The following is a 23611-nucleotide window of genomic DNA, read 5'->3' on the forward strand; positions in this document are numbered from 1 at the left end:
TTCACTTTTTTTTTTTTTTAAAATCTGGATGGTGGGGATCTAAACTCAGGTTCCCATGCTTGCAAAACAAGAACTCTTACCCACTGAGCCATCTCCCCAGCTCTTCCAAAAATTACATTTACTTATTTTGGGGGAGGAGAATGCACATGCCATGTGTTAGAGGTCAGAGGAAAATTAAGGAAAGTTGGTTCCCTACTTCTACTATGTGGGTTCCAATGATCGAACTCAGGTCAGTGGGCTTGATGGTAAGTCCCTTTACCCTCTAAGCCATCTCTCTGGCCCCTCTAAAATCTTGTCTTCCAAAGACTGAGTTCCATACGTTTTTAGGTACATTCTTAGTAAATATCCTTAATTATACGTAAGTCACACACATGAGCCTATGAGCCACCTGTGAGTGAAAAATAATCGGCTTCATGTCCCTGAGTTCCTTCTCTTTTTAACTCTAAATGTGGGTGTGCAATTCTGACACCTTGGGAAACTATGCTAAGGATGGTTTATTCACGTTTGCCATTGATGAGAGTAAACCAAAACAGTCAAAGTACTGCCTGATATTGGGGGAGGGGGGCTTCTGCACAAATCACACTATTTGGCTCCCACAACAATTGTGTAAGATGGAGAGTCACAGTCTTATTATCCCCAGAAGACAACACTAACAGCAGGTCAGAGAGCTAATATATAGGCCTGGGCTTGTATACTCTAAGCCTTAAGGTTCTCTTTATATGGAACACTAGAATTTATTCCAGTAATGAATATTCAAAAGGAGACAAACAATTCTCATGGGATCCCTGCCCCCTTCCCCAAGTACTTGGCTTGCTTCTGGAGAAAGTTAGTCAGCCTGCTGCATTCTGGCTTTAGCACAGGAATAGATCTTTGGCTGTAACTACTCAAGCAACAGCCACTTGAAAACACAGCTGCAGGATAAATATGACCCAACCAGTCCCTACAACACACATAGGCCTCCAAACTCAGAAATGTCAAGAACACAATTATCCTTCAAGGAGGTGTGTGTCCTGCCCTATAGCCTAGTCATCCCATCTACACTGAGCAAGAAAGAAAACCAGGGTCTGTAAGAGACTGGAAAGGGAAGAAGCCATAAGGTCTACTCTGCATGTCCTGCTGGTTTGAGAGTCAAAGCTTCCAACACAACCACTAAGATGCTAAAATCCTCTTACCTCAAATGCAGGTTTTAAAAACAACAAATGGATCATGCTTGCTTTGGGCCAGAAAGCATGTAATCATTGGCTTTGCCCATATCAGCTCGCCTCTCTCAAGTAAACCTGAACAAGGCCGCTCCAAACCACTTTATACTTTTGTTCACAAAAGATAATCCTTTAAGAGAAGCAAGCCAGCTCATATATTTTTACTTTTTTTTTTTTTTCAGACAGGGTCATACTATGCATCTTTGGCTAGCCTGGAACTCTATGTAGACCAGGCTAGTCTTGAACTCCCAGAGATCTGCCTTTCTCTGCTTCCCAAGTGTTGGGATAAAGGGAATGTGCCACCACTCTCAGCTAATTTTTCACTTAATTTTAAAACATAATTTGGGGCTGGAGAGATGACTCAGAGGTTAAGAGCACTGACTGCTCTTCCAGAGGTCCTGAGTTCAGTTCCCAGCAACCACATGATGGCTCACAACCATCTGTAATAAGATCTGGTGCCCTCTTCTGGCCTGCAGGCAAACATGCTGTATACATAATAAATAAATAAATCTTAAAAAAAAAAAAAACATAATTTGTAAATACTGCTTAATTTAGTCAAGGGGAATTCCCGGAAAAAAAGCTGTGTCTGCAAAGACTGATACACCGATTAGAACTGCAGTGAAATAGAGAGGTTGGAATGTTGCATGTCCAGAGGCTAACTACCTTATCTCAGGCTGCCTTTAGGTCCCTGAACAGCCACTCCTTATCCACCTCTGTGTAGGAACTAATATCATGTGACTACCAAACAAAAACATTTTGGAATCTATTAATGTAGCAGATCACTAGCATCCACCAACCCAAAAGCTAAGAGTATCATCAGATAGAATGTGAGGCCTATAGACAAACTTCCCCATCTTAATGTAACTGCCTCCCTGACGTACCCACCAATATATCTTAAACTTGCCTTGATTTATGGCTTCCTTTGTTCTATAAAACCATAAAACTTCATGACACTGCTTCCACAAGGAACACTGCACTTGGGGTAACATGAATATGTGTTCCTGGGCCACAGTCACTGACATTTGGCTCTAGAATAAAGTACCTTTTATTGGCTTTAAGGTGAGAGCTTGTTTTTGCACCAACAATCATCTAACCTGGTAAACTACATCCTTTGAGAAATGTCAAAAGCCACAAAATCATACAGATGCCTGCTGTTAACAGATGTTCTCTCTCTGAGTTCTCTTCAGAAACTCACAACTGTAATGAACATGTAACTGTCACGTGCTGGGTCTGCTTGTTAAGTGCAGACTCTGGAAGCCTGCGGGGCTCTCCTAGGCCAGGCTCCAGCACGGCAGTTCTCAACCTGTGGGCTGCGACCCCTTTGGGGGTTGAATGAGCCTTCCACAGGGGTCACCTAAGACCATCCGAAAACAGATATTTATATTATGATTCATAACAGTATCAAAATTACAGTCATGAAGGAGCAATGACAATAACTTTATGGTGGGGGTCACCACAACATGCAGAACTGTATTAAAGGTCCCTGCATCAGGCAGGAGGAGAGCCACTCTCTAGCATGTTTGCTTCAAGTGAATCTAGGGCTTCTTGTCCAGAGACAGGCTGAACTTGGAGAGGGAAGAACAAAACAGCTAGAGAGCAAAAACACTGTGTCCTTGCAAACAGCTAAAAGGTGAACCATTTCCCACAGAGGTCACTACTGTTTATGCTATCAAGACGTCTGCAATGGGAATAGGAAGCTCATCCATGGAGAAAGTGCTCTGACTGGAAGCTCATCTGTTGGAGTCCCTGACATGAAGACTATGGGGAGAGGGCCATAACTAGGTAATAAAGATGGTAACCTTCCAAGATGGTGGCTTCTTCCTCTCCAAGATGGCTGACCTGGCAGCATAAAACAAAGCCCCATGTGGTTTTTTTCCTGCCAGTCTGGCCCTCTGGTGATGGATTGCTGAATCGTTCAAGTCTGGATCAGGCCATGTTTCTGCCAAAGTTGTGGGCCTATCAGCCAACCCTGTCTTTGTTCAAACTGACCAACCCTAAACTAAGGAAAAAAGATAGCTCAGAGATCCTTAAAAACTCCAGTCTCAAGAAAGACTTCCGAGTCCTGAGTCCTCCCTCTGTTGCGTAGAGGGCCTTCTCTCGGTGAGCTTTGCTGTGTTTCTCCTCACCCCTAACAAAAACCTTTCTTCACCCACTGATGCTGACTGCAGAGTCTGAGATCTCTCCCGCTGCTGCTACTTGCTGCACTTGAGTTTTTCTTGCCTTTTAATTCTTTAACTGGCAGAGAAAATGAATCCATTCAAGACCCTAGTCAGTAACACATCCCAGGAGAAAAGCTCAATCAGGACTCCAGCTGCCTGCCTCAACTTCCCCAGTCAGTTTCTGTGGGACTCCATGAGGCTATGCCAACCATTTCTGCGGCACATTGTGAGCATCTGACTCAGTGTTTTGCTTTCTGTTGCTTCTTCTATCTGCTACTCACTATTTGTCCTTTTACTTCTGTTGCTATACTTTGTAACTCCACTCACTCAGAACTAAAAGCACTACTATAACAGAGTTTCTCCAGACAGGATGGAACAAACACTAACTCTGCTCCATCCGCATTCTGAAATTCTTTTCCTTTCTTGTTTACAGTCATGACCTAAATGGAGGTCCTCTAGGGTGCAATTTCTCAGACCACTTGTTGGAGTGACTCTCCCCCACTGTATTAACATATACTACCAGGAAAACAACATAGCCCTTTTTTCTCCTTTCTACCTCTATATGGCAACTCTTACAAGTTAAAACTAGTTCAGGCTGGAGTGTACGTCAGTGCAGAGCACATGCCTCGCAACTGTGAGACCACAGGTTCAATCCCCAGTACCACCACCACCCATCAAAAGAGCAGGAACTCTACTTCTATGAAAAAGTCATGTGACTTCTGTGGGCCTCAACTGTATTACAGAGGTAGAAAAAAGTCCACTCTAGCTGCCTTTTGAGAGGGCCTACTGAGAGAAGGAAATATTTACAGAATGTAGTCAGAGATATTACTCTCTGTGCGTCTACCACTGCTCTCTCTCAGTGGTCAGCTGGTATGCAAACCTTTGTAGTTCCTAGAAGAGGAAAGACAGAAGGCACAGTGACTATGGACTTGGTCTATTCTAGGGGGTTTTAAACAAAACAAAACTTCTGCCTCTAGAGAAAACTCCTGTAAAGAGCATTCTGGAGAGGGTGGCCAGCCTGGTCAAGCTGTGTGTGTGGCACAGAACAGACTGGGAACTGGGTCAAAGGCCTGCAGTCTCCAATCTGCTTAGTGGTTGCTGTGATCACAGATGACACAAGCTGCTTCCTTGAGTTTCCTTCTGTTCTGGAGGAAGTTCCTAGTTCTGCGGGTGCTGGTGGTACAGCACATGACCTCGGGCCACTCAGAACACAGGGACCAGGAATATCACACACTAATCAAAAGGCAAAGGGCAAACAAACTAGCTGCTTCTGGAAATCAGGTATACTTGGTTAGAATAAGATTGCTGGTTAAATAAACATATTTGAAAATCTTTGTTCTTTAGTTAATTAAACCGGTTTAAAAAGGGGAGGCGAGCGTCTATGAAGGCTGCACTCATGAACTCGCTGCAATATGATTTCCTGCACAAGGTCAAGGCAACAGGAGCAGTCACTATTCCGGCAGGCAGCACGAATTTAAAAGAGAGAGGGAGGGGAAGAGGGGGGACATGGCAGTGGAAAGGGGACGTGCTAAGGAGTGTCCATGGAGAGTGAGAGGGGGAGCAGGGGATAAAAATCATCAACATACATTGTACACATTATGAAACTGTCACACAATAAACAAACCATATAAATAAGCATTATAAATTTAAGCAAGAACTGTGAGAATGATACCATTGCACTTGGAAAACTACTGGGAAGAGAGCTCGAGTCCTAACCCAGAAGTAAACTGCCAGGGAATTCCTCGCCAAGACAGAAGGATGATGGCAGTACAAATGATCTCCACAGTTCTCTCCTGACCTCAGGAAAGTTAGGCCGAGGGCAGTGCCCCGGGCTACCCACCTACTCCACAGCATACTCTAACATCTGCCACAACCTCTCTCCCTCTGCTCCTGCTCCTTGCTTACATGGAAAATTAGAGCCTAGACTGGTTCACTACTTCCTCCCTGCCCTCGGGGCTCTAATACCTATACACATACGTGTGGTAGCAAAACATGTCCCACCTTACCTACTGAGTCACTGCTCCTAGTTTAGAAGGCACCACCTCAAAGACAAGAACAGCTAAGGAATATACAAGCTGAGAAAGAACCATCCCTACGTATGTAAAGAATTTCTGATCCAACACACTTGTTTTACAAGGAGAACACCAAAGCCTAGAAATAAGAGTTCTGTCTGAGGAGGAAATACTACAGGGTCTCAAAAAGAAATCAACCTGTGTGGTCCACACAGAGATCCTAAAGAAACTCAGTAACTCAAACAGGCTAAGTGGGAAACCTGAACGGCTTCATTACTTAGTAATGAAGTAATGGTTAGTAACTACTTAGACCTGGACAGCAACTCTTCCTTGAACTCCTCTGCGCCAGGCCACTCAAGTGGCAACATAACGAAGACACCATCATGCCAGGGCTCCAGCAGTGGCCTTGTGAGGTCCACAGCAGGGTCTGTTTTTCCACAGGTACCTGAGAACACCCAGCCGAGAGTGCTGCCAGGAAGCCTGGCCCAACCCTGGCCACTTTCAATGCTGGCTTTGTGCTGCTGTGTTCCTTTTGGCGGTGGCAGCTCAGGGCATAAACGCTCTAGAAAATCACTAGTCAAATGATACCCATTCTATTTTCACCTGTGTTATTAGATTTTTTTTAATAACAGTAAGATGATTTCTGTATAATACACAGGGTCTCATATAGTCCAGGCTAGTCTCAAATTCAGTATGTGGCCAAGGATGGTCTTGAACTTGTGATCCTCCTGCTTCCAACAATGGCTAGCCATTGGTTGGTTGGCTGGCTGGCTGATTTTGAGACAGTCTCACACTGCAGGCCTCAAATTCAGGCCCATCCTCCTGCCTCAGCCTCCCAAATGCTGAGATTACAGGTACAAACCAAGTCTCGATATGTTTTGGTTTTAGTTGTTGTTGTTTTGTTTTTTAAGAGTATTCTGTAAGATGCATCTTTTCCAAAACTAAGTGCTAAGTATATTGGTCCTTTCCTTTCTAGCAATCCCAAGATTTTGCAAATAAGGAGAAAGGGGAAGGGAGGGGAGGGAGAGAAGGGGAAGGGAGGGGAGGGAGAGAAGGGGAAGGGAGAGGAGGGAGAGAAGGGGAAGGAGAGAAGGGGAAGGGAGGGGAGGGAGAGAAGGGGAAGGGAGGGGAGGGAGAGAAGGGGAAGGGAGGGGAGGAACAGAGCCACACACAAAGGAGTCCGATTTCAGCCCTTGTACTATGTGCTCCCTGGGATGAGTTTTCGGTTGGATCTTGTCTTGTAATTTATACAGAACTTTAGGGTGTCTGAGCTCCAAATCTTACTTAAATTCTATGCCCACAGCATCACCAGCTGTGTCCACTCCTGCTTCTCTGGGAACTGACCTTTCAGAGCCCTCTCCCTAGACTGCTAGTGAAAAAAGTAAGTCTCCCTGCCTGATCGGACTTGGCGTCAGTTTGCTTCCTGGCCTTATTGTTGAGTAATGAGAACAATTTGGTTTGTCCCACCTGCCCTAGTTATTTTTAAATTTAAGATGCATTGCAGAATACTTTCTTTTTCTTATGGTCCAGTTTATAAAGTATAGTTTTTAAGTACTTTTGCATGGTTCCACAATAGAAAAAAATATACTTACCCTGTTCCTACACACATGCATTAAAAAAGAGGTTTGGGTTACTTTATTGGTTTCTATTTTTCCAGAGTTTCTTTATTTAAATAGCCCAGAAAATGTAAACATCCCTGTACCATGTGGCTCTGGGGTCTAGTGGTGAGAGCGGTTTATCAGCCCTGACTATCTCAGGCGCTGGGCTCACACCAGCTGTGCGAACAGAGCCTAGTGTCCAGACCAGCATACCTTTTGCTCCAGCAGGGTCCTACCTAGTGACTCATTTACATGTGACAAAGCAGAGTGAGAGTACAGAGAGGATTTATACACAGGCAGGCAATGATCAACAGTGGGACCAGAGGCTGTCAGTCTTCTGCATTTTTCAAGTTAAAGTCAAACTCTTCTCGACTTCTTCCTGCCTGCAGAAGAAACTCCAAATGCCTGTGTCTAGATGGAAGCCTAAATTAGATGTGAGCAGGAAGGAGGACGGTGGGGTGAGCAAGAGCACTGGTCTTAGAACAGAGACCCGGGTCCTCCTCAGCACTAGTTTCCGTGTTCAGGAAAAGCAGAGCTTCCCCGGGTCTCTGGCTTCTCAGCCGTCCATCTAGCCTTGGATCTGCTCCTGCAGCCATCCTGGGCTCAACTGTGAGTTCTACCTGGACAGAACCTTCAGGCCCCCCCTCCACCTCAGTAAGGGCCCACCTCACCTTTCCCGGTCTTTACTAATTCAGACAGTGCTAAGCTCCTCAAGGCTCACAATCTGCTTTTGCTTGTGCCCAGGTTACTCTCCAGAGACATATAAACTATTTCTCAGTCCATTTATTTCAGAGTCTGCTCAGGTGAGATTTTTTTTCCCTAACCATCTTTTTCAAAATAGCACTTTCTCATCATTCCCTCTTCGACTGATTTCCCTTCACAGCTCTTACTACATGATTCCTGTACAATCTGTCTCACCTTCTGGAATCAAACGCTCCATTTCAGCAGGTACGTGGTCTTTCTTTTCACAACAGCCACCGGCACATAAGCACTTAATCATCACAGAACAACAATGCTATGGCTGTGAGCAAATAAGGGCCTAGACATGGTGCCGACTCTGCTCTGGTCTCACTCTTTCAGCGGCACTGAGGTGCTTCCTGCACTGTCCTGGAAGAAGGTCCTACGTGGAAGTCCCAACCCGGCCAGAAATACAGCAGGTGCAGCAGATGGCTGTGGGAGACACATGCAGCCAGGCACATAAGCCAGGGCTCTGCAGGCATCAGAGAGGTTCTAATCTAAATACTATCACTGTACATCCTTGAGAATCCCCCTAACTTCTGTAAACTGGGTAACAACCCTCCTCAGAGTATTTAACAAGGATCAAGGAAAATTATTTATGAAGCATCTTGTCAGGTACAATGCATCATACCCTACAGGTGAAGTATGACTTCCAGCCAGAAGGCTCAAACTGTTTACTTGCAAACAGCCTTAAAGATAAAGTGTCATACACATGAAGCATCAATTCTATAGAAAGTAGACACATCTATACACATTTATTCACCACCACCTCCCCCCCCCACACATACACACGGAAAGTATGCCTACAAAAGACACAAACTGACAATGAGCCCAACTTACTAAACACCTGAAATCTGCCACATATCCCAGACTTTATCATGGACCCCTTGAAACAAGCCTTTGGACAAGTGTGATTGACAGTGTGACAGTCAATGTCCTGTAATACGCTTTGGGTCCTAAGGATGCCTTAGGTCATCTTGGCTCCACCTAACAATCACTGTTCTAAGTCACTGCTCTGAGTCATGTCTCTAAAACAAGCCTCCAAACAGGTTAGCATTTCTTGTTGTATATGGTGGGCAAGAAAACCAAGAACCAGCCAGGTATGGTGTTACACAACCACAACCCCAGTACTAGGAGGTAGAGGCAAGAGAACTGCTCTCAGTTCAAGGGTGGCCTGATGTTCCCACCAAGGTCTAGGCCATCCAGGCCTACAGATGAAGATGAGAAGGGGAGGTGGCTGTTGAGGGAGGAAGGCTAAGAACGAGGAACTAGCTTTACCGGAATAATGAACACTGCTGTTTCAGCTCACACCAATTCCTCCTAACCTGAACACAGATGAGACTTTCTGACAGGCATGCACTTGAGTACTAGATCCTACACAACCTCAGGTTCACACCAGATACCTCACCTGTGTGTTAAACATTAAGCTAGATTTCTTACACATCTTTAAGAGATGTTAACACAGAACTCTCTTAACACAGGAAAGATGCTCCGAAATAAAATGAAATAGTGACTTGTCTCAAAGATACATGGGAATTTAAGAACACAAAGTTAGGATCACATCCTAAGCTTCAAATTTAATTCATACCACAACACCATTACTTACATTATACACGTTCTTATTTCATTTACATGAAATAAACTAAATATACATGGAAAAAATCTATCTTAACCCCAACAAAAAGACACAAGATTCCCCCAAACAATTCTCCCTGAGAACCTACACAAGTGTATAGTTCTGATGTTAGTGGGTCTGCTCCCCAGAAAGACTACATGCTCCTCAAAGGGAAGAATATCAGTGATTTCATCCTCTTTTCTCTGGTTACCCGAGTCCAACACAGTGAGACAGGTAACACTTTCCTATATGACAATATTGACAACAAGGGCACGAAGCAGAGGGTGTTACAGAAACAGCATGGCCAGTGTCTATTTGTACCCCAATAAATGTTTAATAAGAGCTGTATTAATTAATAGCAAAAGTGAATCTAAACAAACATGTGAAATGCAAAACACAACGGGATATGACTACAAAGCAGTGAGTTCCACTTTTATACTCACCTTTATCATCCCAGTTTGAAAATCTTTAGGTGAACTGATACTCAACAAAATCAGTGTTCTAAAATATATTCTATTGACCTGTATCTGACAATGTCATTAGAAAAATAAAACAGCAAAAAGAAAATACAAATGTACTGTCCTGACTAAAGACACAAGAGAAAAGGAAAATAAATCTAGTCCTATTGTATGTGGTAAATTAACTTTTCACGCTATGAATAAACATGCTTAGCCATATTGGAACATTCAAACTACATGTGAACTAACTGAATTTTGATCTATTTGGATTTCTTTCTTTCTGGTTATTTTTCCTCGTTTTTGAGACAAGATTCCTGGCTGCCCTGGAACTGGCTCTACAGACCAGGCTGGCCTCGAACTCACGAGATTTGCCTGCCTCTGCCTCCTGAATCCTGGGATTAAAGTGCTACTGAACTTTGAAATATGCACAAATTATGTTATAACTTCTATACAAATTGTCATCATTTTGGAATGAAGACATACCTCCTTTGGCTAATAGTTCCAAGTAGCTACAAAATACTTGTCAACACCTGATGGAAATTGCATCTTCGCTAAGTCCTTAGCATACACAAACATGTTAATCCTTATAGCTGTCTCAAGTACACATTGGCCTTGAGACTTGGAGCCATCTGTCCTATCCTGAGGGACAGGTTATTATCTATTACACCTTTGTTCTAAATCTCAAGAGTAAAAGTTGCTTCAGCCAGAGTCTACTAGAAGGAGCAGATCTCTACAGACCATGGCCTTCAGAAGGAGTCTTATCTCCCAACAGTGTGACCTTAGGCAAATTTTTTAATGTCCTGAACCTCTTCCCACATTAACAAAATAGGGATAACTTAAGCTTCCTACAGCTATTAAGAAAGCAAGATTATATTTCATGTAAGTGACCAGTACACAATAAAGATTCAGGAAATGTTAGTTTCTCATCCCATTTTCTTCAAAGTCACAGAATAATGATTTAACATCATTAGTCAAAGCAATAGTAATTTCTACTTTGAGGCCATGTTTAGGCTTGCTAGTAGTCAGGCCATAGTTCATTAAAACATCTATTCCTATATTCAGAATGACTTGAGATAGCTCTTTAAAAGATTAGTCTTGGGGCTGGAGAGATGGCTCAGAGTTTAAGAGCACTGGCTGCTCTTCCAGAGGTCCTGAGTTCAATTCCCAGCAACCACATGGTGGCTCACAACCATCTATAATGAGACCTGGTGCCCTCTTCTGGTGTGCAGGCATGCATGCAGGCAGAACATAGTATAGATAATAAATAAAATCTTAAAAAAAAAAAGGGGGAGTTAGTCTTGAAAAAAAAGAGCAAAACAAAAAGCTTCATATGTTGCCAAAATTCTGTCTCAGCTTCAAGAATTTATGAGTAGTTTAATTTCAAAAGCTTCTGTTCAAATGCTCACTGATACATGGTCTGCGGCCCTAAGAAAGCCTAACCAACATATTTATTCTGAAGCTCAAGTTTGAGAGGCAGAACCTTGGGGCAGATATCACTGGCAGAATTTTGCATTTCTGTTTGGTTTACAAAACTGTGTGATTTCTAACAATATAATACCAGTTGTTCTATAAATATGGGCATATTCTACAGAAAAATTCTCTAGGATTGATTTTGCTATTTTATTCTGGATTTATTTAAGTAAATTTTTGCATCAAATTGGTAGACTACTATATAAATTGCTATTGATCTGGTCAAGGCACCATGTAATGCTAAGCCCCTCCTAATGGTGATGGGGAGCCACGGTGGGATTTAAGCAAAGAAAATGCCTGTCAAAGAAACAGAACTCTAGAGTCTCCAAGAGTTTTAATACTTCAGAATTTTTTTATTTTTCAGGGATAGTTTGCTTCCATTCCTCTTTTACAGATTAATAAAAATGTGAAAATTCCTCCGTCCAAGCCTCAGGGAATACATGAAAGAGAGCTGGATACAATCTAAGAGCCAGAGGGTAGGGAGGAATGCTCTGAAGCACTTGTGGACATACGGCCATTGTGATGCTCAGCACACAGCAGCTGTGGTCACCTACACACATCTGCACATATATACCGGCCCTTCAACAATCCATCCTGGGTGAGGGAGGAGTTTAAAAGGTCTCACCTCTTCCTGAGTACCCAGTTAACAGCTACAGGAAGGAGGGCAGCAGTGTAGAAGTGCAGCCATAGGTAATTACCCAATAAGTAACCCCTAACCCATGCTCCTGCAAGCACACCTAATTATTCTCAATGGGACATGAACACACACACACACACACACACACACACACACACACACACACACAGCAGGAGGGGATCTTGTTTGAAACAAGGGGTTAGGCAGCAGTGGGAGGGGATAATTGAGGATAAGGGGAAGGTGTATATGATCAAAACACATTATACATGTACAAAATCAATCAATCAACAGTGTTTTTAAGGTAAACTTTTCTTTCTCTGGCCTGGCACAGAGACCTATTCTGAGCCATTTTAATATTTAAAATGTTTATGCCAAGAAGGCAGGTTAGCATGACATCAGCAGACTAAGGATCTAAAGAGTAACTTCTCAGTTTGTGGTCACTTAATAAGCACATCTCTTTCTAACAACCCAAAAGTCTAACTTTTGACCATAAACAGTAAATAAATAACCCATAATTACAAAGTCCTACCTTTTGTGCATCTCCTGTGAAATATGCAATGGCCAGGGTGGGAAGAATCATGAACAGTGCATTGTAATAGAGCAGACCGTACTTTCCCAGCTCCTAGGTAGTAAACAATTAGTTATTTCAGCTGGTTCTAGCAGATAAGTATATTTAAATATACATAGATTACTAGTACAATTACATATGTATATTATGCTGGATGGTTTTTAAAGTTAAAAAGTGTCTTAATTTAAATAATCACATTCAAGTCCGAAATATAGGTCCCGGTCTTTCTGTCCAAGGACTCAAGCTGACTGGCCCATGGTTATAAGCAGGCCTGAAGTTACAATTCTGATTTACTAAAACCAGTGTAATCACACTGGCCCTAGGTTAAACCAAATAGTGGATAAGTTATAACTGTAAGTATCACCAGAAACCTGTGCCTCTTTGTGTACTACCTGGAAAAGATCAACAGTGAGACCACACAACCTTAGACAACAGGTGCCCATGACCCAGAACATAAACTAGCCTGGAGCAGAGGGTGTGCAGGATATACAAACACACATATACCAACCACGTAACTGACAAGTGACAAAACACAAATGCCCATACTCTTCATCGCTCCCTTCGCATTCTAATGATTTTAAATATCATTCTCCCTTAGGACACTGCAAGTGTATCAGATGTCACTACACAGTACAGGCTGGCCTTGAACTCACAAGTGTCTTGGTTCAGCCTCCTGAGTGCTCAGGTTACAATGCTGCTAACACACCCAGATTCCAAAGGTTTTGTTTTGTTTTGTTTTGTTTGAGACAGAGTCTCATATATCTCAGGCTGGTTTCTGTTGTGGGATATTTTGATTGCATTCTGACACTCTCAAGACTACCAATAAAGTTTAGTTTGAATCAGAGGGTAGAGCTAGCTTCTAGCTGACCAAAATTAGCCATGGAGGTTTTGGAGGACTGAGGACATATAGAGAGATGCAGGAAGTAATAGGGTAGGGTAGGGCTTAGAGAGATTCTTGGCCCTTTTGGATGGAGGAAGGAAAGAGAGAGGAGGTCACTGGTCACTTCTCATCACTTCTCTTATCATTCAGGTTCTTTCTCCGATATCTGACTCCCAAGTTTTTATTGATAAAGAATAATTAGATAAACATTTCAGGCTTCAAACTCACTACATAGCTAAGGACAAGGCTGAACACTTGACCCTTTTGCCTCCAATTCTAGAGTTCTGAGACTCAGGCTCATACAGTACAGGGATTAAACAAAGGGTTTCATGCACATTAGGCAAGTAATACTAAGCTACATTAGGAATGATAGCGCATGCCTTTAATTCCAGCATGCAAGAGGCCAAGACACACAGACCTCTGTGAGTTCAAAGCCATACTATATAGCAAGTTCTAGACCAACCAGGGTTGCATAGAGAGACCATGTCTCAAAATTAATTAAGTAATTAAAAAACCCATCTCCAAAGAAATCAACTTAACTATACCCCAGACCCATAGAGGTTTATTTGTTTGTTTTTGGTTTTTCAAGACAGGGTTTCTCTATGTAGCCCTGGCTGTCCTGGAACTCACTTTAGACCAAGCTGGCCTTGAACTCATAGAGATCCACCTGCCTCTGCCTCCTGAGAGCTGGGATTAAAGGTGCACGCCACCACTGCCCAGCAGCTTTAGAGTTTTAATATAAGTAAGTCTAAAGCCATTTCTAAGTGTGGAACTGAAGAGCTCTCTTCTAAGACAAAAATACTCTGAAACCTTTATTTTGTCCTATGTTCTGGAATATATTCTAGACTGTGTTGTCCAAAATAGTAGTCATTAGCCATATGAAGCTAATTCATTTATAATTACACAAAACCATTAATTTAGTTTCTCACCTCTACCAGTCACTTTTCCCATTCCCAGAAGTCATGTCTCTAATGAGAGCAGAGACGATTTCCATCATCACAGAGGACTGCTGGGCAGCACGGCTTCAGAGAGCTGAAGCCGCCGGCTCATGGCAGTCCTGCCTGAGTATCTACTTTGTAAAACAGCAAAGGGGCCAACGGTAAAATCAGGGTGAGGGCAAATTGCTATTCTCCTTCCTCTTTTTTAAAAAGGATGAAAAATGGTTACTAGTAACTCCAAGTAAAATGTAATCACACAGACACACAGACATCAAAGCAGGTAAGCGGAAGAGGAAAAGCAGGCATTTTAAAGAAAGGGTCAGCCATAAATCTGTAGTGTCTTCAGTGGAGGAAAGGAAAAAACAGCTCTGAGGAAACCTGCAGGGACAGCCACATAATCTATACTCCACTTTTCTGGGGGAAAGGCAAAATCCTGGCCAATGGGAAACCACCTCAAAACTAGAACAACCAGGAATCCACCAGGATCACCATTACCGAGTGGGACATTTGCTTTTGCTTGTCATCTGAGCTCCAGAAAGAACTGGAAGTAATTTTCAGAAATACTATACAGACAAGGAAGCAAGTGGATGAAGCCATCTTACTAAGATAAAATATGAGCAGGAACACACATTGGTTACAAGCTTCAGTTATGAGATAAACACGTATCAGCTGCTCAGGAAAAATGAGGGTGACATCTGAGATGAATATCGATGTGAGTCCTTATAAGGCTCATTACGAAATTAAGGACAACCCCCGCTTCACTAAGAGCTCGATGACAGAGAAAGCTGAACTCCAGACAGCTGTTTTCTTCCAGTAACTTAACCTCACAATGCAGCAAACAAAACAGGACTCAAATACTGAATGTGTCTATGTGTAGAGTAGACTGGGACCAAGCACACAGCAGTGTGGAAAGCCCCCGTGTGCGCACGGCCAATGGAAGACAAAAAGCTGAGTACATACCTGAGGTCTGACCCAGGGATGCAGTGCTCTCTGAGAGCAAGCCCAGGGCTCCCCGGCCTTCAAAGGCATCCATGTGCCATAGCCCTTTCCAGGACTCACTTCCCTCACAACTGCCCCAACTTCCCTGTATTTCTTTAGGTCCCTCACCAAGTCTTCTAGAACACAACCACAATCATGAAGACACTTTTCTCTGTGGACATTTCTTATTTCACCCACCTTATTCTAAGTCAATATTTACACACAATTTTCTTCTAGAAAAGCCAGCATTACAACCCAATTTAATTTAAAGAGATTTCAACATCTTTTTCCTTTTCTTTTTTATATTTTTTTGAGCTAGTGTTTTACTTTGTAGCTGGCCTCATTATTTAACCTAGGCAGGCTTTGAACACGGGGCTATCCACCTCCCTCAGAGATTACAGGCCTGAGCCACAGTGCCTGGCAAACATAAATTTATTATATTAGCATGAACATATATACACATTACCTTCAGAGAGCTCCTATGTCCTTCCCCAACCCTCCAGAGTATGCTTCTTTATCCCACACGTTCCCACCATCGGTGAGCATCCGATGGAGAAGCTGTAGAGTTCTACTTACTTTCGAATCTAACTTCTGCTTCACGTATGCACCATTTGCTGCTGTCAGGACATCATTGATCAAAATGAAAACATATCCTTCCAGATCAAATGCCAAGTCAGAGCTGCAGAACACAAGCAACCCTTTAAGATCGCCTTTAAAAATATGCAGTTAATTTTAAACAGGTCTGGCCTAAAGTACTTGCAGCAACATGTCCATGTCCAGGCAGACCTTACGCATTTTACCAGCTACCAGCATTTCCTAAGGCCTGGCCACATTTGGCAATTTTATGAGAAACATCCGTGCTTACACATGTCACCACAAAGAGTCAATCATACAGCCAGCCAGCCATCGTGGCATACATCTGTCACACCAGCTCTTAGGAGGCTGTAGCAGAAGGGTCACGAGCTAAGGTCAGTGTGGGCTATAGTTCGAGCTCCAGGACAACCTGGACTACATAGTTAAGACCCTACCTCAGAACAAATCTCTCTCTCTCTCTCTGTCTCTGTCTCTCTCTCTCTCTCTCTCTCACACACACACACACACACACACACACACTAATCATTTTGGCTCATTGTATACTTCTCTAAAGTCAAAGTCAGACAACAAGCAAGCAAACATCATCACCCAGTCTATAAAAGCAGAAGGCACTGGTTTCAAAGACAGGAAGTCAAAGGATGGAGCTGTGAACAAGCCGTTTTGTTTTTTTTTTTTCTCAAAGATTCACATCCAAGATAGGACTAACTTGTCACTGGGTAGAATTTCTGAGATATGGATGATAACTCTGATATCAAACCACAAAAGTATATAAGCAAGTCCTGAGAACTTAAGTGCTTAAATAACTGCTCAATGAAGTGACAAGGTGTAACTAGTGAGATCAAGAGAACCAAGTTCCTACACTTTAGGAGAGTGATTCTCACGAGAACTCAAGTAAATGTAAGCCATAAATGAAAATCTGACCGAGTCTACCTACCTGCAGTGTGTTCTGACACCCTCAAGTCCTCTGGCTCTGTAAAGACACTACATTCTCGTGGCTGAACTAGGAAAGGAAATCCTCGAGCTCACTGCAGCATCAGGCCAAAGCGAGATGCAAGGAGGCCTTGCTGTTCAGTACAATTTTGGCTCTCACTGACACCAAGGAAATACTTTAGAATACACAGAGTTCAGTGTGGCACCTCTAAGAAAGGTATGTGGAATTACTGAACTCGTCATTGCTAAAACGAGGCAAGGCCGCCAGAGGGAAGGGGACTCAGCTCCAAACTCCAGTAACCAGTGACACTGCCCTCTTTGTTTTTCCTCAAAAATGGAATTTCAGGGGCCAGCAAGATGGGTCACCTGGTACAGGCAACTCTGATAATCTGAGTCCTATTCCCGGGACCCACACAGTGAAAGGAAAGAACAGACTGCCACAAGTTGTCCTCTGACCTCCACACGTGCACCCTGTGGCACATGTACACACATCCAAAATAAATAAATGTAATAAAAAAAATGTTTTTAAAAAGAGTGGGATTTCAGTGGAGATTTAATGTAAGATCAAATTAGATGTCGACACCCCACCGCATACACTTGCACCACAGGCATATGATAAAAGCATATCTAACGAGCCGAAGACGCACAATGGGCTCCCAAAGGGAAACAGGTTCGTAACAACAGCAGATCTACCCACACACCCCAAGCTGGGGACCACGTCTAGAAGGCTCCCAGACACCCTTTCAATTTTCAGTCTTGGGGTATGTATGTATTTTCCCCATGCCTACCTACCTTCCCTCCTGCCTGCCTGCATATGTATACAATACGTCATCATCAAAGTAGCGTAATTCATGTTTTTCTCATCTTAAAAGTGTATCACTACCTTGTGCCTTCCTCTCTATATTTTAAAACTAAACCTTTAAAAACATTGGAAAAGCTTCAACAATGTAATAGACATTTGTGATACGTCCTCAGAAAGGCCAAACGAGGCAATGCTTCTATTCCTTTTCCACAAGGGAAAAAGATTCATTGCTCTTTGCCTCGTCTCAGAGAAGGGCAGATACTACTTTCTTTAACAGCATGCAAAATGAAAGGATACACATGGTATAAAATCACAGACCTGACTTCAGACAGACTTGGTTTAGCCCTTGAGAGTTACAGAAGAGTTTCTTCTACTATAAAACTGGAACACCATATCCCTCAGAATTGAAAAAAATACATAAATGTGTCCATGCCGAATATACCGTGTGGCATGGGATGTGGTATGTGCCCAGCAAGCAGAAGACAATATCAAATCCTAAATTACATAAATTGACTTTAGGAATTCTCCAAATCTCCACTTCTCTAGCTTTGATCTAATATAGCCCAGAAGACTTAACACTGGAAGTCTTTTGAGTAATTTTCAGATGCTTAAGATTTAAATTAATAACTATTGATAATTAATAACAAACTCTACAGGCCCACGTCTTACCTGGCAGCTACAAATGCTCCAATAATCATTGCAAATACAGTCATCTTAATACCCCAGGAGAAAGTCTTCCTACAAAATAATTGAAAATATATACACATGTGAGTTCATCCATGTAGACTCATTTTACATCAAGGACAAAACAAAGGGAATGTTTTCCTCAAAAAACCCAAATGCAATCACATTCCAAATATTTCCAAGAAACTAGGTATTTAAAAGATGGGGTAAAAAGTCCTTTTGTTACAGAAATAACTATACCCAGTTCTCTCTTACTCATACCATTTGTTTATTATCACTGAGTTGGAATTTTCTTGTCAAAGTTTCTTTTAAGTAGAAAAAGGTCACACACATTTGCAGTAAGAGTAGCCAAGATATGAACACTATTTACAATCTATACCTAAGATTCTGACCTGGCTTTGCCCAATGGTAGCAACAGACAAAAGAATTCTAGACGGCATATCCCATGTTCGGGCAGTTTTCTAACTGTGGTCTGTAACCTGCCGCACTACATTAATTCTGGTAGCAAGGTCATCAGCCTGTTTAAGCTTTCAAAACTTAAAGTAGAAGCGAGACAGATAATTTAATATTTCACATATGCTGGATATCTTTTCAAGGTGTTTAAAAGTATTTAAAGAATAAACATATGGGACTGGAGAAATGGCTCTTGAGTTAAAATTCTTCACACCTACATTAGGCTGCTCACAACTGCCTATAACTTCAGCCATGGGGAACGTAACGCTTTCTTTCACCTGGTCTCAAACAACCACACACAGGCAAACATCCACACAAACACATGCACATAAATAACAATGTCAGTCTTACAAACAAGGACAATATATTACAAATAAAGCTCACTTGAGTAGAGCTCCTTCAGCAAACATTGTAAACAGAATGGAGAACCGTCTCAGAACTGTAAACATGGGCAAGCTGGAAAAGAAAAGCAAGCAGGTGAAATAAAGCTTCAAAGTGTGTAATTGTAAACCACAATTCTACAAATCGGTAGTTTTAAACAACGCTAATCTCTTTCCGACTGTATGCAAGTTCCATGCTGATTAACCTCATTTGCCTGGAGAAATATTTTTTATTTAAAAGCCTTTAAAACATTAACTACAAAATGGTAAAACCATGCATCTATTATCACAGGCTAATAATATATGCTTTTAAGTTTCACTCTGAAATTTATGCAAATAGCCTGACTCCAGCCACATTAGTCTTTAATATTTCTTTCTTTCTCCTTATTTCTTCCTTCCTCACTGGCCTAACTTCCCTTCTTACGCTCTAGACCACTAAGAAAATGTCTATGAAAATCTTACCCATGAAACACTTGTTTTTATGGACATTCCTCTAAATTCTTAGAGCAGTTTGCTTGCATTAATCAAACATCCGGCCTCTTACAATGTAAGAATTTCTGAATATATTTCACTCTAAAATGCTTTCTACTTGTCTGCCAATCAAAGGCAGAGTGTGAATGCATAGATGACAATGGACTGTTTAAAAAAAGCAAATTTTACATAAGCAGCACTTTGCTGTAGGCCTGTATCTCTTTCCAAGTGGGTAATGAGATGGAAAAGGATTCCCTTCCCGTGACAAATCTGACTTCCTAGGAACTCTCCCCAGAGTTATTCTGGTCGTTCTCTCAGGGTGCTTGGTTTAAAAAGAATCAGAAAGGAGAATACAAAAACTTCTTTGCCTCTGATCCTCATAGATCTCCATACTGTTTTTGTGTTAAGATTTTATTTCTAATTTTACATACGTGTGTGGGTATGCGCATGCCCATGGTGTCTGAAGAGGCCAGAAGAGAGTGTCGGATCTCAAGTGGGCTGCCTGGTGTGAATGCTGGGAACTGAAGCCTGGTCCTCTGGAAGAGCAGCCAATGTTCTGAACCACACAGCCATCTCTCCAGCCCCCCTCCATACTGTTTACAATCATTTACTATGTCAGGGCTTCATTTGGCTCATGTAGGTTTCTGCTAAACTATTTCCCACTGTGTATTTACCACACACACACCCCTCACCACAAAATCAGAAGCCAAGACCTAGGAGGTAAGCGGGTACTGTGTAGCATTGCCATGGAGTACAACTACTGCTCCTTTCTAAAAGTGAATGGCTCTCCAGTTACACAGTCAGGGTTGACGTAGTAATCATGCTTATGTCAAGATTCCATCAGACTTTAGCTGCTTTGTGTTAAAAGGAAACCTGTGGAAATTCTTATGTCCATCATCTGACTTGCTGTGTGGAACACACCTAAAACACATAGTATTTATGAACTGTATTACAGAAGTAAAATCCTAAACCATACATGAGGGCAGTATTTTGGAGGCTGAGGCAAGAGGAGTACCACAAGTTCAAGGCCAGTCTGGGTTACATGGTGTGTTCCAGGTCATCCATGGCTACAAAGTAAGACCCTACCTGGAAAATATGTGTGTGTGTGTGTGTGTGTGTGTGTGTGTGTGTGTATACAGATAAATATATACATATATATGTATATATATGTAAAATCCTATAAGATTGGCATAAATCTGAAAACCTACTGCACCCCTGACAATGTTTGATCACTTCTAACATAATAGTAAGAAGGCAAACAAAACACAATTCATCCCTTAGCTTCAAATAAACAACTTTGAAACCAAAACTTGGGTCCGATCTTCATTATTTGACAGTGGGAGCTTCCTGGTGGTTTTGTTGTCAATCCCACCCCCCATACATCAATCATGACACACAGTAATATGACATTGGTGTTTAAGATTACATTATTTTAACCCCACTAGAAAAATAAAGTTATCCATACTTCAGTTTCTTTGTGCTGAACAGTCCGGTGATTTGGTTCCCAAAATATAGTAGAGGTAGTGGAAAGGTCTGGAAAAGTGAAAAGGATAACAAATCTCAGTGAGAAAGGCCGTGACAACAAAGTCCTTTCAAACAGAAACAGCTCTGTTTATGTAGTCAAATTCTTTCCACTTGAAACGTAAGATTAGCTCTCATGAACAGTGTTGACCCCCATGAAACACCCAAACAACATTAACTATCCTCTGATACACAACACTGCTGACGGAAAAGGGGGAGAAGGGGGTGGCAGGAAGAAAGGACACAGAAATATAAACATGATCAACCACGTGAGGCAGAAACATCACTTGCTTGAAAATATGATACTGTGTGAGCCTGAGACTCCCATGTCCACAGAACGAGAGGAAGCATTTAGTTCTCACACGGAGTCTCACAGAAGCATAGGGAAGAATATGAAAACATCCCTCCTCTGGGGAAAAAAAAAGCAAAAATAACAGAGGAGCATCGTGACTAAAGTGGATAGATCTGTTACCAGAAACTCCTTAATCAAAGCAGAAGGATTTTCTATGTTCATTCTCAAGAGATGCTGGCACTTCTCTGGCATGCACTGTTACCTGTATTCTTTAGCTCTGCTGTCTGCCCTCGTGGAGTGGGGATGGGGCTAGACTGCGGTTTTAAATATGCAAGGCGCTGATTTTTTTCCCCTTAAGCCAGAATGGCTCCTTTATTATAAAAATAAAGTATTCCTTCTTTCTCACTTTTACCTTTCGAGGTACATTTCTGTCAAAGTCAGGAAACTTCACTACCCTGAGCGCCTTTCCCACCCAGAGAACTGCTACCGTGGCCACCATCTGCAAACAGAGAACACACACAGATGCACTGTTCTGCATATAAAGACGCACACAGAAGTTCTGACAACACAGACCACGGAATGCCCAAGATTCCTTCCAACTAACCTGGCCAAGTCCAACACATAGCGAGGACGGAAATCTACAAAAAAAAAAAGAAAAGGAAAGGGGTTGAAAACGGCCAGAAAGCCCTCAAGGTATAGTGAATTCAACTTCCACACTGACAACCTTAAAATGCATTTTGATTCAACCCACACCAATGCCTGCCTGCCCCTCATCCAAAAATAAAGTCCTCGATTTCTGTAGCCTAGGGCGGCCACTTGTCTCATCTTGTCCCGTTTTACAGTTTGCCTCGGCGTCCTGCAGCTGATTTTTCCAGAAAGTTAAGGCGGAGATCCCTCGTCAACGGTTTTAAATCTTTTAAATAAATCTGGGGGTGGGAAACACACACACACACACACACACCCCACAAACTTCTGCCCCGGGAGTCCCAGTGACAGTGGCGACGGCGGGCGCGTGGGCGTGCAGCCACGCTGGTCCCCAGGTTGTCAGCCGCGCGGGTCGCCAGTCCCTGGACACAGGCCTCGCTGTGTCCCACCCCCGCCTACCCCCGTCCCCAGCCCCCAGCCCGCCGCTGCGGCCGGCCGAGGGGCATCCCCGGGTGGGCTCGAACCCCCGTCCCCGCCCGCCGCGCCGCCTCCGCCGCCGCCGCCCGCCAGCCCGGCCACCTGTAGTTGGTGAGCACGCTCTTGTTGACCACCACGATGAGGAAGGAGCTCACGCCGTAGAAGCCGGCGGCCAGCAGCTTCAGGAAGACCGTCAGCGTTTCGGCCGGCGCCATCCCCAGCTCCTCCTCATCTCTGTGTGTGGAGGATTTCGCGGGGGCTTCTCCTTTAACCGGAGCATGCTGACGTCTGTGGACTTCCGCCATGGCGGCGGCGGCGGCGGCGGCGGTAGCGGCGGCGCGGGCCTGTGAGCTCGCCCGGCAGGCCGGGCGGCGGGGGTCTGCGCCTGGCGGTGCGGGGGCGCGGAGGAGGAGCGCGCGCGGGCCTGGCGGTGCGGGGGCGCGGGCCTCGGAGGGGCGCGGGCTGCGGGGCGCGGGCCTGGCGGTGCGGGGCGGCGCGGACCCTGAGCGCCGCGGCTCCTCGGTGCGGGCCTAGCGTGGCGGCGGAGGCTCCCGGGGGACCCGGCGGCTCGCGGCAGGACTGCGCGGGTTGTGCTGGCCACAGCTCCCCGCACTGCCGCCGCCGTTCCCGCCCAGGGGTTGGGACACTGGGGTGCACACCCTCGGGGACTTTGCCCTGGCATGGTGCCACCCGGGGTCAGGGAAGGGCCGCGCTTGGCTTCGGCGGCGGGGCTGGTGCTGGAGAGTGGAGCTGGGGAGCCGGCAGGAGCCGGCAGGAGCCGGCAGGGACTCCGGGAGCAGCGGGGACACCACCCCGGGACCACTGAGCCGGGGCGGCGGAGCACAAGGCTGCGCGCCTGCGCACGAGTGTGCGCTGCCCCCCCCCCCCCCCGCTCTGCGGGGAGCAAGCGGCTATGCGGGAGCCGCGGCTGCGGGCCCGGAGGTCCTTCTGCTCTCTTAACGCGTGAAGTGATGCCCTGTTGCATCCTCAGTTCTCTGGAATGCGCTTTTTGGTCTCTCCTGCAGGGAGTCGAAGTTCACAAAAAATATCAATTGTGGTTCAACGGTAAACAAAGATTTCATTCTGCAGAACCTGAGACTTCTCGCACTTCT

General features: G+C 43.9%; 1 protein-coding gene across 1 annotated transcript in view; it reads right to left on the reverse strand.

Moving 5' to 3' along the window:
- Window positions 1-22804, reverse strand: part of Slc35d1 (solute carrier family 35 member D1) — a 46664-nt gene extending 23860 nt beyond the window's left edge. Inside the window, exons 1-8 of the mRNA XM_059254598.1 lie at window positions 22602-22804; window positions 21982-22015; window positions 21790-21876; window positions 21030-21097; window positions 19098-19169; window positions 18246-18314; window positions 15827-15929; window positions 12416-12508 (exon numbers count right to left, since the gene is read on the reverse strand). Of these exons, the coding sequence (XP_059110581.1) occupies window positions 12416-12508; window positions 15827-15929; window positions 18246-18314; window positions 19098-19169; window positions 21030-21097; window positions 21790-21876; window positions 21982-22015; window positions 22602-22804 (729 nt within the window). The remainder of the gene's footprint in view (window positions 1-12415; window positions 12509-15826; window positions 15930-18245; window positions 18315-19097; window positions 19170-21029; window positions 21098-21789; window positions 21877-21981; window positions 22016-22601) is intronic.
- Window positions 22805-23611: the final 807 nt, after the last annotated feature.

This window comes from Peromyscus eremicus, chromosome 2 (assembly GCF_949786415.1).
Source record: "Peromyscus eremicus chromosome 2, PerEre_H2_v1, whole genome shotgun sequence".
Classification (NCBI taxonomy): Eukaryota; Metazoa; Chordata; class Mammalia; order Rodentia; family Cricetidae; genus Peromyscus; species Peromyscus eremicus.